A 15,941-nucleotide genomic window follows, 5' to 3' on the forward strand; every position below is an offset into this window, starting at 1 on the left:
CCGCTCCTCCGCCCTCTTTGACAAGGCCGTTGGGAGAATGAGGCTGACTTCTTATGCCGGAAGTCTTCGGCCGCCAATGCTGTTTATTTATCAAAATTTAGGCAGTGGCGGGGATCGAACCCGGGACCGAAGACGTTTTGATTTTGAATCAAAGACGCGACCCCTAGACCACGGATTAGTTAGGTTTAATTAGTTCTAAGTTCTAGGAGACTGATGACCTCAGAAGTTAAGTCGCATAGTGCTCAGAGCCATTTGAACCTAAGTAAGGCTTCTAGTACTAATGACAAAGTAGGAGGTAGTGTTAATCGCGATTTTCCTATGTTACATTCGTTGGAATATTTAAGTCCTTCACCCTAAGTGAAACCTTACGAATTTCTGCTCGGACTGTGGTACAATTGGTTAATAATAGGCCATGATCGTGTTTAAAAGTAGTTGTGGAGGAAATTGGCTTTCTTCTTTTTGGGACATCGTCGTGTGGAGCATCCACTATTGAACATGATTAGGAACAGCTAGTGAATTTATATCTCGTGCCAATGTGAGACTAATTATGTGTTCTGCGTGAGTCGTGTTATTTTTTTTCTATTTTTGGTGGTATCTTGGTGATAGCATATGCTTGTGTTCGTATTGTACTACGGGTTTGGTAAACCATGTACATTTCTGTTTCCTACTGCATACCGATAGGTTTTTCCAGTGCTAATTTAATCTGTTTTGTGCGGGATAAATTCGTTGAACCTGAAACGCCCCCTTAGAACAATTATCGAATTACTGTGCTGGTAAGCCCCTAGGTTATTTGATTTTCAAACAGCTGAGCAGAACTGAACGTACTCAGACATTTCGCATTTCGCTCTTTACCTATTCTGATCAACACTAAAATGACACACAATATTTTTAGCGCAACGCAATCTGACTTACAATAATCTCTACAAAAGAATGGCCCTGACTAACATTAACCTATACCTTTCACAAATCACTTACCTCCCAAAAATCTTCGTTACTCGAACTACTGAAATACAGCGAGCACCACCACTGCCAGCTAAATAAAAGATTCAAACTACTGAAGGAACTAACTACTGATAGAAATAGTTAACAAATGAAAGATTTTGATAGAGAACAGACAATGTATTTACCTTAATAGTGTTCAAAAGTCATAATATATATAGCAGTTCATGACATCCCTTCTTACAAATGTACTGTTTCTGATGGACTCACGTCCAGATCACCCGCTCTCAAAAATCCACCAACTCACTTCCCCACATCCACCACTGCCGGCGGCTCACCTCCAACTGCGCAACGCTACGCGCTGTTAACATCCAGCTGCCCAACACTACAATGGCAGACAACAATGCAAACTAACCACAGACTGCACACAGCACAGCCGTTGATTTTCATACAGAGCGTTACGTGGCGTTACTAATAAGAAAACCTAAACAGCCTACTTACATTGCCCCCATGCTCCCCACAAAAAATTTTGCAAATTGTTTTGGGCAGTGGCCATTACAGATTTGAATTTTTTTTTTTCATAATTACAATAACAAAGAAATCAAAGGCACACACTTATTGATACAATGTTGGTCAAAAGCTAAAATTTTCTCACAGTCAATAAAGACAATACTGATCATCCATCATAGTAAAATTGCAGTTTTTTTTCTCAAAGTCTGAGCAGTAAAAGAAAATGCACACGGAAGTAGTGGATTTCCATGCAGTCTTGAAGAAGTAGTGTTGTCCTTCCAGCGGAAAGACAGTGCTGACTCTTGACATGCAGACAGCTAATGGGCCACAACAGAGCAAACCCACAGCAGAGTCAGTCGAAGTTGAAGAATATTGGTAGGTAGGTCATCACAGAGCAGACCCACTGTAGTCGTGGTAGAGTGTATGGTATTGGTGGGCCACCAGAGGTGCAGACCCGCTGCAGTCCTTGCAGAAATAATGGTATTGGTGGGTCATCAAAGGTGCAGACCCACTCTAGTCCTTGTAGAGAGGGCCAGCAGCCATCTGTTGGATTTTCGCGAATTAAGGCGAACTTTTGTAATGGTTTAATTCTTAACGGACCACGTGTACCTTGAATCATCGGAGGGTTTCTGCCATGGTCATTTAGTTTTCCGTTGTAGTGACAAATTCATTTTACAGTCGTTCCCTAAGAAAAGAAACGCTTCTTGTATTTTTGCTTTCCACTTATTCTGCTTTGAAACCATAAATGTGTGACCCAATTCACCACGTGGTGAACTGCGTTCTTTGCACGTGGGCGCACGGCTTCTCATCTCATGTACTTACGCTGACCAAATCTTGCAACGGAAACAAACCTCTTTGCAAATTAGTGCATGTTTGTAAAGGTGGTCGGTTATTCCTGTGATCTTTCTCTGTCGTGTGAATCTAGATTAAATGATTGAGAGGATGTTTCCAGTTTCCCCTTCCTCACCTTTTCTATTAATCACAACAGTTAAATTGTACAATATAATGTCACTTATCGAAAATAGATTAATGTAGTTCATGTTCAGGCACCATATAAGTGTACCCATATGATGTGCACGCTATTTCAAAAATCTTTATTAACGAATAAATATCCCGTAAAGGATAATACCGTGTGTCCTGCTACTTCATTTGTTTCCATTGAATTTCAAATTTGAATTAATTCCAGTTCAGTCATTCTTGTATGTTAGGAAGGGCTTGGGCTGGTGGCGACCCTGTAAATTTTATTGTAAAAAAAAATTGTCTCTTGATGGTAGCTTAACCGCAGATATTTGCCAAGTGTGGATGCAATTCCGTACTTAATATGGTTCGATTCAGTCCATTATCATCGATAAGGTTACGACGTGTAGCTTACACCTACAAATAGAAATAGCTCCCACTGTAGACCAGCGAACTAGCGGTTTACATAAGTATCTTACAACTTTCTCAAGTCGCGGCGACTCTCACTTGCAGTGAGAAGTACTGTTGATAAAGTTCATAGGGATATTTCAAATGGTATCTTGTGCCACCTAATTGGAAACGTTTTGTTGCATCGAGAAAATTGACATATTTTCTTACTAAGTCCTCAGCGTTGTGTTTTCGTGCAGATAATTTAGGCGACCGTGAGGGGCATGAAACATGGACGCAGGCACGTCCTCTCGGATAGAGCCAAAGGGAACGTCAGGTTTAACATTTCTCCAAAGAATAGGTTGCCGTCAACAGTTACTCATACCGTCGCGGATTTAACCCAGGACATATGGAGCTTTTCTCTACAGAAACGAACCACTATCACCGGCATGAGTGTAGGCGCTCTGCCGAGCTTTGGTGACCTTGGCTACTAACGCGGACGGCAGCGCAGTTCGTAAGTACCCTGGAGAGGGCGGCTGTTCTCATAGAGCGCTGCTGCCTCATTCAGAATGATTTGTGCTTGGAGTACAAGTCATCTCTCTCGGAAATTTTCTGTAGAATTTAAACTTAAGCACTGATTCTTTTATTCAATGCTATCAATTTACTATTTCCCGTGGAGTCATTTGAAAGGTAATTAAAATAAAGCAACTAAATTATTCTCTAATAAGTTGTAATGATACTACTTTGTAATACTTTCGCTTATTTTCGATTATAATTCTAGAAACTGCGGTACCCCGAATTAAACAGACAGCAACTGTCGTCAAATAAAGAGTAATGCTTAACCGACGTTTCCCATTTTCTCGACGTCGGTCAGTTAGCACACCTGACGCAGCCCACCAGCTGGTTACTTCGGGGATGAATTTCGAATTTCTTAACGACGAAAATGAAACTGGCAGAAAATTGCTCAAATCAGCCGAGGTAAGAAAAGATGAAAACTCTACGTAACTGAAAAAGAATGAAACATCCCGTAATCAGAGCGTCGAAAGCTCCGTAAGGCTGTTCTCGGAAGATTCAGTTGTCTACAGGGAGATTGCAACGTAAGAGGAATCTAGCGAAGTGGGGGAACCCCTACACAGTATCGACGATTGGTGCGGTAGTTGGCAGCTGTCATCATTGACAAAACAATTCTCACTTTCATACGCTGTTTTTAAGTGACCGATGATTTCTTTCTAGGGCTGGCTGGAGTGGCCGAGCGGTTCTAGGCGCTACAGTCTGGAAGCGCGCCACCGCTACGGTCGCAGATTAGAATCTTGCCTCGGGCATGGAAGTGTGTGATGTCCTTACGTAAGTTAGGTTTAAGTAGTTCTAAGTTCTAGACGACTGATAACCTGAGCAGTTAAGTCCCATAGTGCTCAGAGCCATTTGAACCATTTCTTTCTTGGTGAAAATAATGCCTTGTTAAACACCGTCCATCTGCATCAAAGGAAGCCTTGTCATAACAACTGCTTCGCAACACGGAGAGAAACGCGACAAATAATAACAGTGTGCTGTGTCTGTGCACGCTTATGATTTACACGGCAAATCGACAGCGTCAGTTACACAGTATTGTTTCTTCAGCGACGAAATGTCTCGAGAAGGAAGTATAACAAATGGTGCAATAATAAGCACCTACTGCCTCTGGCGTGTTTCGTACCTACGAGCTGAAATTTCCGCAACAGGCATCTTGTCACTTACGTACAATGCACTAATATGCTCATTCCATCACCTTCCCTTCGGTGCTGGCAGGTAGGAGCGAAAGCAAATTTTTCAATTACTTACTTCACTGCCAACGATACCTTCATCGCTGGCTGCGTCAACAAAAGGACAAGTTCGGAAGACTCTCTTCGTCGAGATCTAGAGCTTACTAATTGGAGCGACCTGAAAGTGTTAACACTTCTTCTCTGAGTATCATTAGATAATCTTGCCGTACGGACCTCTACTAAAACCCTGGATTCGTAATCGGTTCAAATTCTGGCACGGCTGCCAAGATTTACGTTTGTTCCTCCCACTTCGAAACGTGGTAAAGTAACGCCGGTGTACTGGGGTAGAATTTTGGAACACGTATTGTGTTCGAGCATCATGACTTTTCTAGAGACTAGAAATCTACTCTGTAGGAATCAGCATGGGTTTCGAAAAAGACGGTCGTGTGAACCCAGCTCGCGCTATTCGTCCACGAGGCTCAGAGGGCCATAGACACGGATTCACAGGTAGATGCCGTGTTTCTTGACTTCCGCAAGGCGTTCGATACAGTTCCCCACAGTCGTTTAATGAACAAAGTAAGAGCATATGGACTATCAGACCAATTGCGTGATTAGATTGAGGAGTTCCTAGATAACAGAACGCAGCATGTCATTCTCAATGGAGAGAAGTCTTCCGAAGTAAGAGTGATTTCAGGTGTGCCGCAGGGGAGTGTCATAGGAACGTTGCTATTCACAATATACATAAATGACCTTGTGGATGACATCGGAAGTTCACTGAGGGTTTTTGCAGACGATGCTGTGGTGTATCGAGAGGTTGTAACAATGGAAAATTGTACTGAAAAGCAGGAGGATCTGTAGCGAATTGACGCATGGTCCAGGGAATGGCAATTGAATCTCAATGTAGACAAGTGTAATGTGCTGCGAATACATAGAAATATAGAGCCCTTATCATTTAGCGACAATATAGCAGGTCAGCAACTGGAAGCAGTTAATTCCATAAATTATCTGGGGGTACACGTTAGGAGTGATTTAAAATGGAATGATCATATAAAGTTTTCGTCGGTAAAGCAGATGCCAGACTGAGATTCATTGGAAGAATCCTAAGGAAATGCAATCTGAAAACAAAGGAAGTAGGTTACAGTACGCTTGTTCGCCCACTGCTTGAATACTGCTCAGCGGTGTGGGATCCGTACCAGATAGGGTTGATAGAAGAGAGAGAAGTTCCAACGGAGAGCAGCGCGCTTCGTTACAGGATCATTTAGTAATCGCGAAAACGTTACGGAGATGATAGATCAGTGAAAGACTCTGTAGGAGAGACGCTCAGTAGCTCGGTACGGGCTTTTGTTAAAGTTTCGAGAACATACCTTCACCGAAGATTCATGCAGTATATTGCTCCCTCCTACGTATATCTCGCGAAGAGACAGACCATAAGGATAAAATCAGAGAGTTTAGAGCCCACACAGAAGCATACCGACAATCCTTCTTTCCACGAACAATACGAGACTGGAATAGAAGGGAGAACTGATAGAGGTACTCAGGGTACCCTCCTCCACACACCGTCAGGGGGGGTCGCGGAGTATGGATGTAGATGTAGTGGAATCCACAGTTAAATATGGTAATTTCCCTCACCTGAAACATTACCAGAGGAGGCTAAAAATTACGATGACTAAAGATGTTTAAAGGCGGTGGAAATAGTTTCTGTTTTGGCAGCTGTGTAAACTGAATCGTGAATTACCACAAGCAAAGTTGAGGAAAGGCTAGCAGCTGCTAACACAAAAAACTTAAATATGTACATAAATGTGTACGATTCACTGTAAATTATCAATCTGTGTTTGTAATTATATATAAAAAAAATATGCTGTTGACAGCAGGTACGATCAACCTGTCTACGTGCTCTTTTCAACTGACTGGAATGTTTCTTGCACTCGGTCCCGCAAACCCATCCTCGTAGGCCAGCAACTACAAAGTACAATTCTTTACCATTACCAAAACCCTTAGTTTTTATCCTGTTTAATTCTCCATAAGTTATCGAAAAAGTTTGAGAATCGCAACATGAATTAGTAAACCGCTCTTTGGACGGGAGTCATAATCGCCATGACCGGCGCATTGTAACCGTGCTGTCTGAAGGCATAAACGGCGTCTTTTCTTGCGCATTAAAACAAAATGTTCATGTAATAGCTTCAGTAGCGACAATGAACAAAATAAGTGTCTTAAAACGGTTAAGACAACTATAAAGAAGATAACACTAGAAATTGTGACAAACTGTAGGGCAGCGGCAGTTAGTGTGGGGTGTTTGGTCCACTTGCTATTTCGCTGGTTTGCTACAAAAAAGCGGACACACGCAGTGCTTGGAATAAAGCAGAGAAATAATTTCGTAATTCGCTAGAACCTGAGTGATGTAACTATTAAGTTTATGTTACAAGCAAATTTTACTTGTTTTTGAGGGTCGTAGCTGGTGACGGTGTAATTTTAAGTATCGATTTTTACTTTTGAAGCTAAGAAGTAGTAGTATCATACTGGTACTGATATTTACGTATTATGATGTAGATTGCATTATAATAATGAAATTCCGAACACTCAAGCCGGTTTCAATTTCCGTCGTGTTTTAATGTGTAATAATGGCTCTGAGCACTATGGGACTCAACTGCTGTGGTCATTAGTCCCCTAGAACTTAGAACTACTTAAACCTAACTAACCTAAGGACATCGCACACATCCATGCCCGAGGCAGGATTCGAACCTGTCACCGTAGCAGTCGCGCGGTTCCGGACTGCGCGCCTAGAACCGCGAGACCACCGCGGCCGGCTAATGTGTAATATCAGTTGAGTATATGGGAGGTGGTATAGACCATACAAGTATTTTGTTTCTTGTTTTTAGGACACTATGACATGGTTGAAGAAGAAGAATGCCAGTGAGGGTCGAGGGGAGTGGTTCGAGACTCCAAGGAAGCAAGCGGTTTCAAGTGTTTTGCAAGACGAAGTGACCGAAAGCACTGCTGCCGATCGTTTTAATGTTCCTAGAAATACACTGCGAAGGAGATTAAAATTACCGTAGGGAATCAGCAGACATCTATGACACCTCCATGGTGTTTCAAATCAACTTAGCAGGGGCCGGTCGGAGTGGCCGAGCGGTTCTAAGCGCTACAGTCTGGAACCGCGCGACCACTGCGGTCGCAGGTTCGGATTCTGCCTCGGGCATGGATGTGTGTGATGTCCTTAGGTTAGTTATGTTTAAGTAGCTCTAAATGCTAGGGGACTGATGACCTCAGAAGTTAAGTCCCATAGTGCTCAGAGCCATTTGAACCATTTGTGAAGAAAATTACAAACAAATATTTGTAGCACACATCAGAGATGTAGAGTCCAGGCTAATGCCGCTACGTAAGATTGAGTTTCAAAAGTTTGGCTTATGATTTACCAGAAAACATATTTGACAGAGACAATAAATTTCTAGTTAAAAAAGAAATGCTTCAAATGGCTCTGAGCACTATGTGACTTAACTTCTGAGGCCATCAGTCCCCTAGAACTTAGAACTAATTAAACCTAACTAACCTAAGGACATCACGCACATCCATGCCCGAGGCAGGATTCGACCCTGCGACCGTTCGAACGTGCGGTCGCGCGGTTCCAGACTGTAGCGCCTAGAACCGCTCGGCCACTCAGGCCGGCTTCTAGTTAAAGATTTATACCAAAACTTTACAAAGAAGCACAAAAAACTCAACTGCACAAAACCTCAGTGCAGAAGTTTAATGCTTTGTGTCAGGTTCAGTGCATACAAGTTCAATGGTTTTTTAACCAACTGTGTCCGCAGCTCGTGGTCGTGCGGTAGCGTTCTCGCTTCCCACGCCCGGGTTCCCGGGTTCGATTTCCTGCAGGATCAGGGATTTTCTATGCCTGGTGATGACTGGGTGTTGTGTGATGTCCTTAGGTTAGTTAGGTTTAAGTAGTTCTAAGTTCTAGGGGACTGATGACCATAGATGTTAAGTCCCATACTGCTCAGAGCCATTTGAACCATTTTTAACCAACTGTTTTGTTGTTATATTGTATTTTTGAAACATAAACAGATTGATTTGTTTGTGAACTACAAATACACCTTTTTTATTTAAAAACCTATATTTTGTTGCATGGCCAATAGCAGCCAACACTTTTCTTAACATTTCGAATGCATGTCTTCGAAAAAAAATTTTTTTGTCTTCATGTCGTTTCGGTTTGAAATCTTTTTTTCCCCATTGACGCCATAACGAATGTTCAAGTAAAGTTTTATTGCAGTTACACCTTGTTTCAAAGCAACAAAGAGAGTTTTATACACATTTTGGCTAAAGTGAGGCTTATTAGCCGACGTTCCCCCTATTGAATGTATTATACTCGAAGCTGCCAGCAAAGACTAACCGATGGCGTTACGTGAAGCGAAATAATAAGCAAGTGCTGAAACACGTACGCATAAAAGAAAAATAAGTTACTGGTATCTTGCGTAGGGCGGAAATTCTCTCCAGTTTGTTCGTGATTATTCGCTAGCTGGAAAGTGTAAACTGTCGCGGGTCGAGATGTTAGGAACTTGCGGATGACACATTCTTTAGGCTGTCGCGTGTCCACGACACGGTAGTGAGCTCGTGAAATTTTGTGAGAGCGTAAAGTTGCAGGTCACAAAAAAAAAAGAAGAGGAGGAGAGAGGAGAGCGTCCGGTTAATTGAGTGCCCGCAGCGCGGCAGAGATGCCGGCTGTGGGGCTGGGGGTGGCTGAGTCACTGGCGGGGCCGGCGGAGCAGACACCCCACGACACACGCGCGCCGCGCATCTCGCGCCCTTCATTTGTTCTTTTTTTACGCCGCCCGCCGCCATTGGTCGACGCACTCGCCTCGCCACGCCCCGCCGCCCGCCTGCCATTGGCCGAGCCGGTCGCGCGGTGGGGGGAAGGCCCCGAGGCTGGGATTATTACTTAATATAAATTGAGTATGAACTTGGGAGACTAACTTCACTAGAATCACTTTATTAAGCGAGTCAACGTTATATATGTAATCTGCTTTTGTTTAAATTCTGTTAAAAACCGCGCGAAGCCGCCGCCGCCGTTTTCGTGGCCTGGCGCCGACAATTGCGTTCGGGGTTGCGGGCTGCGCGAACCGCTTCTTTTAACCGGCGCCGAGGCTGCTCGTGAAACGGAAAAAAGATTATTTGTCGGGCCGAGTACGGAATATTAGGGCTCATTGTGAACAATCGCGTTTCATCAGTAAAAATCAAGGCTTAACTGCGTCTAATAAGGATCAATTCACGAATAGTTGCCGCCGTAATAGCGGCGCGCGCTCGCCTGTCGGAACGGGCTTAAGTGGCGCACGGAACGGAGTGTTTTGGCGGTAGGCGGCGGGCAGGTAGCCAGGTAGGCAGGCAGCCAGGTAGGCGCTAATTGGACGACACCTGCGGCACCTGCGCCATGGAGGGCGGGCCCTTCGACGACAACCTCTTCTCCGACTTCGGCGGCTGCGTGTCGGGCTCCAGCACGCTGCTCAGCGCGAGGGCGCACGCCGAGTCCCGCGGCAATGTCCACTCCATACAGGTAAGTCGCACTCACTTCACTAGTTTAACCAATCCTGCGAGATAATACCCTGTATCTACGGTAAGTCACACCTTCTGCTGGATTGCCAGGATCCCGACTCATGAGGGATTGTACTGAATTTATTGCTGAAATTCCTTGTCGGGAATAAAAAAAAAAGTCCCAATTACACCAAACCGTATAATTTTTACCTCGCGTGGAGCTTTTGGTGAGCTGAGATTACCGTTTGTCAGTGGCCACGTTAGAAGCCGAATTAATGATGAAAACGATGTGATCATTTACGTACCTAATGTTGTAGTACTGTCGTCAGGAAAGAAGAGAAGGGTTCTACCTAGGTGTTGGAAAGCGAGTAGAAATACCAGTAAGGGAAAATGCAGTGCTTTGCATCAGTTCAAACACGATTATATTGTGTTATCCGTGTCGCTGTAAAACTTAAAAGCATTTAAAACAACAAACCACTAATAGTAGACTATGTAAGTTACATCTGAATTTTGGATGTGGATATGTTAATCCTAGCTTCAGAGATTTAGAAAAAACAAATTAGTTTTAAAGTGCCAGATTCGTAAGAAATTCTGACATTGTTTAGAAAGAAACTGGAAACCCTTACTTCCTGTGCGGTAAACTCAGTTTATTAGTGAATACGTATAGCGAATGATTAAAGTGTTGCTGAGAGGTAATATCTACAGTGCCACTGATGTTTGCTCACGTCTGTAAGTTCAGCCATCAGGGACACGAACACGTTGTCAGCCACTAACAGAATACTTAGGAAAAGTTCTGTACCTGTTGATATTTTGTCACATGTATAGCAAAAGCTGACACCGTCAGGTGAAGAATACACAATATTATTTATAACAAATTTTAATAATTATGATTGTGATATAATCAAGTAGTAACTAGATAACCAGTTTCGTTTGACAAACAATCATCTTCAGATCGTACTTTCACAATGTTAACACGCACAAAATTGTGAAAATATCCAAAGACTGACCAGTGCCTTGCTGTCGGTGTGTAGAGCCACTCAAGATGCACATTAAGCGCTGAAATGTGTGAAAACAGGAAAATAAATTACGATAACTGTGTCTTGTATATGGCGGAAAATCTCTCCTTTTCGTCTATGAATATTCGCCAGCTGGGAAATGTAATCAGAGGTTGAGATGTCAGGAACCCGCGGCTGAGGTACAGGTTTCCATCTGGTTATACGTGCAGAGGACATTTTCTGGTCAGATTCTGCATATTTTAACAGTTTATTCATAGAAACCATTTGAGGTATTTCATTTTGTCTCTCTCAGCTACAAATCACGATGAAAGTACAAGATGACTGGTCGACAGAAGCTGGATATTTAGTTAGTACTGGACTGTATTGCGATAAAGACTATTAAAATTTGTAATCAGTTGTATGGCCTTCAGTCATCAAGAGATTCATCAGCTTTTTGGGGTGTTGTCAAGCTCTTAATCGTTAAAAGCAAAACGTCAGTTTCCTTGTATGTCAGGTTCGTTTTTTCGACTTAAAATATAATCTTGACCGTACGTGATTAATTTGTTCGTATAATTGTGGCTGCGTTCCGTGACTGCGAATTAAATTACTTGAAGAAGTACGGCATCCAGCCACTTTTTATAGAGTTTTATTTATGCCAACGTGTGTTCTGGTTTCTCCACAGTCTCCAGCTTGAGTTATAAATTTATCGCTTCATCAACACTGCTAGTTTGTCGAGTTTCTTTTGGACGCTGCAAGTGTTTTTCATTCTATAACTTGTGAACTTGTGTGTTACTTCTTTTCAATTATATATATATATATATATATATATATATATATATATATATATATATATATATATATCACTTTTAGCTTCACCCATGCACTGATGTCATATTGCTGTATTTCTTCAAGAAATGTGTGGGTACGTGTTTCACTCCATTTATTTCCGAACCGATCTCAGTGACGCATCATACATAATTGAGGAGTAATATATTCATTATACAAACATGAACAAATAATTGTCTGTCTGGATTTTGTAGTCAGCCCCTAATTGTGCCTTAGGAGCATATAGTTCCCGGTTTTTAAATTGCTAAGTCTACTAACAAATTCCCGTGACCTTTTGTCGCATCAGTGATGTATCGGACCTGTTCCTAACTTCATTATTTTGTCTGTAAGGCTATTTTTGAAGCCTTTTAAGGATCACAGAACAACATTTTGAAAATAAATGAAGATAATTTCACATGCATAACGCTAACAGCGTTACATGTATCTAAAAAGTCGGACCTGACACGAAAGGAAAAACACCCGAATAGAATGCTCAGAAATCATAATAACACACATTTCATGTAATATGTTCCACTTTTAATATTAGAAAGCACGGGACAGCTTCCAAGTTGTTGAAACAACGTGAGGTTACTCTTTATTAAGAATGTTTTTCGCCTTTATAATGACGAGAGAAGAAAAAGTAAAACCAGTTACGGATTCGCCGAATGAACAATTAATTTATGTTTAAGAACTTTCAGACCAGTAATTTTATCTTAAGACGGTGGATTGTAACTTACCTATCCCGGAAATTACACTTCGTTTCTCTTATAAAGGCATTTTACTTGCACCCTAAAGATGGACTACATGTTACTAGTTGCGTCTTAAATACTGTTGCGCTCAGAGAGACTGGCATAATATTACGAAAATGCTTCCACTTCTGAGTAGAAAATACTTTCCGATGCTCGGTGCATTTATCGATACTGTCTCAAACCTTTTTACCAACAAATTTTTTTGGCAAATCACTGTTATACTTGGAACGAGCCATGGTTGTACAGTATTAACCACCCTTGCAGTTTAAGAATTGGAGAAGTAGCCTGACCGTAATTCTTCGCACGCGCTCTCGCTTACCTTTACAGCTTATCGTTGCGACGCTCACCGATCAGGAAATATGCTTTAGGTGGAAAATTTCTGGACGTTGTTGAGTATGCTGTACCTTTCAGGTGGCTATCGATACCATTTTGCCATTCTTCCTGTTACATTTATCGATGTCTGGTTGAGAATGTTACATGCATCTAGTCTGTGCAGTTACAGACGAATCGTTCCAGCCCTTAATAGTACATGCATCACTGAAGGAGACTCGCACAACTCGTAGTTTGTGATGTTATGACATACTTTATTTTTTAAATCATTTTTGTAATAGTTTCCATCCTTCTGGCCATGGCAAGAGTGAAACTCAACTGTGACGTATCATACGCACAATCATTAAGACTCCGCTTGCAAATTAGTGTCATTGGGACACATTTTTTTGCAAGTGGACTGTCACTATAAGAAAAACAATATCTAATTTGTTGGACAGAAAACTGATATGTGCTTGTGTGAAGAAATAGCAACACTACAAACTATAAAAGCACCTCGAAGCTGTAAAGACAACCTAAGCGAAATTAGTAAAGACGGTACATAAAAATGTAGAAGCTTGTTTGCACATTAATGACGCGAAACTGAGACCCATGAGTTGGATGTTTCCGTTGTACTTGGAATCGTTATTTCAATCGTCTGTAGTGCCCCGAACCATCCCTAAGGTATCAACAAAAAGCAGTAGTGACCGACCGGTGTCAACTGGGTGACTAAGCCACACTTTCTGTCCACACTAGGCAGGGTGGTTGAGTGCTTCATTTCAACATAGTTCTCTACTCTCTTTGCCTCAAGAAAGCTACAGCGAAGTGAGGGGCTCTTCCCTTTGGGTGCTGCAAGGACTGGGATATAAAGCCAGATGGTTGGTTGGTGGTTGGTTTAGGTGAGGGGACCCAACATAGAGGTCATAGGTCCCATTGGATCAGGGAAGGATGGGGAAGGAAGTCGGCCGTGCCCTTTCAAAGGAACCATCCCGGCATTTGCCTGAAGCGATTTAGGAAAATCACGGAACACCTAAATCAGGATGGCCGGACCGCGAGTCTGAACCGTAGTCCTCCAGAATGCGAGTCTAGTGTGCTAGCCACTGCGCAATCTCTCTCGATGTAAAACCAGATATATGCATATTATTCATCTATATATACTAAAATTTAACCGGAAGTTAGAAATTATTAAAACCTGCTGTCGGTAACTACGAGTTTTGTCAGACCCTACTTTACATCCTGAGTATACCGACTTTGAATGCGATGGAGACCTTACAGAACAGTGCGTATTTCACTCAGGTAAATATTATTCATCATGATTCCCTAGCGTTAGGGAAACTGCCGTCTCGGATGCTCAACACGGCATCGACTGCAGTATGGAAATAATGTTCACACAGAAAGGGACTGCATAGCTTCTCCAGTTTAAAAATGAGGTGTCTTGTGGCGACAGAAAAGACGTCCAGCCACATAGGGGATAACTGCAAAATTGTTATATAGCTCAGATCAAATCAGGTGTGACGCTTCGGAGAATTTTCGGGTAACAGAAGAAAGAGGAAGACACCACCACCCAGTACAGATACTATTATGAAAGTAACAGTACAGCGCAATTCACTGGAGAAGAACAGGAAAACTGTAGCATATTTTTAAATATCCTGTTCTCGACAGTTTTTCTATGGTTCAGCTTAGAGAGATGGTGGTCCGTGAATGTAGATCTGTACAAAATATTACCCACATTTAACTAGCACGTAATCACGAGGCGAATCAACAAATAACTCGCAAACTTGGATAGAGATATCAGAGACGCGTGGACAAGCCTGAAATTTATTTTTCTTCTCAAAATAGTCCCCCTGAGAAACTTAAACAATTATCCCATCGTTCTACAAGACGTTAAAAGTTGCAGCATAATATTCTTGTGGCAGAGCACGCATCTAACAATTGAGCTCACGGGGCATAATAAATTTACTTGGTTCTTTAAATTGCTGCAATCCACAAGTTCGATGTGTCCTGGAGGCATATAAATACCCGTAGACGGGGAAGCAATGTGCCATCACAGGATAACCAGGGCGGCTAGGACGCTCCTTGTTTGCAACCTTTTCTTGTCACTTGAAGAATTACCGTATCCAATTGAACACATATTTTCATTAAATTCGATTCTAAGTATACACAGGGCAAATTTCGCTTGTGGACAGTCCCCTGGCTCACAGAAATCGCATTGACCTAGTCGGTGTACACTTATACATTGACGCGCCAAAGAAACTCCTATAGGCATGCGTATTCAAATCAGAGATATGTAAACAGGCACAACACGGCGCCGCGGTCGGCAGCGCCTATAAAAGATTACAAGTGCCTGTCGCAGTTGTTAGATAGGTTACTTACTGCTGATACAGTGGCAGGTTACTAAGATAAGTTTCAACGTGGTGTTATAGTCGGCGCACAAGCGATGGGACACAGCATGCCCGGAGTAGCGATGAAGTGAGGATTTTCCAGTACGACCATTTCACGAGTGTACCGTAAATGTCAGGAATCCGGTAAAACATCAAATCTCCGACATCGCTGGGCCGGAAAGAGATCTTGCAAGGACGGGATCAACGACAACTGAAGAGAATCGTTCAACGAGACAGAAGTGAAACCCTTCGGCAAATTGCTGCAGATTTCAATGCTAGTCCATCAACAAGTGTCAGCGTGCGAACCATTCAACGAAACATCACCGATATGGGTTTTCGGAGCCGAAATCCCACTCGTGTACCCTTGATGACTGCACAACACGACGCTTTAGGCCTCGCCTGGGCCCGTCAACGCCGACATTGGACTGTTGATGGCTGGAAACATGTTGCCTGGTTGGGCGAGTCTCGTTTCAAATTGTATCGAGCAGTGTACTGGTATGGAGACAACCTCGTGAATCCATGGACTCCGCATGTTAGCAGGGGACTGTTCAAGCTGGTGGAGGCTGTGGTGCGTGTGCAGTTGGAGTGGTATGGGACCCCTGATACGTCTAGACACAACTCTGACACGTGACA

The 15,941-nt window shown here is 42.7% G+C and overlaps 1 protein-coding gene across 1 annotated transcript in view; it reads left to right on the forward strand.

Annotated features, from left to right (window-relative positions):
* The first annotated feature begins 9,477 nt into the window (after positions 1-9,477).
* Positions 9,478-15,941, forward strand: part of LOC126335894 (retinal homeobox protein Rx) — a 104,265-nt gene continuing 97,801 nt past the window's right edge. Inside the window, exon 1 of the mRNA XM_049999365.1 lies at positions 9,478-10,074. Coding sequence (XP_049855322.1) covers positions 9,952-10,074 — 123 coding nt within the window. The 5' untranslated portion in view covers positions 9,478-9,951. The remainder of the gene's footprint in view (positions 10,075-15,941) is intronic.

Source organism: Schistocerca gregaria, chromosome 2 (assembly GCF_023897955.1).
Source record: "Schistocerca gregaria isolate iqSchGreg1 chromosome 2, iqSchGreg1.2, whole genome shotgun sequence".
Taxonomy (NCBI): domain Eukaryota; kingdom Metazoa; phylum Arthropoda; class Insecta; order Orthoptera; family Acrididae; genus Schistocerca; species Schistocerca gregaria.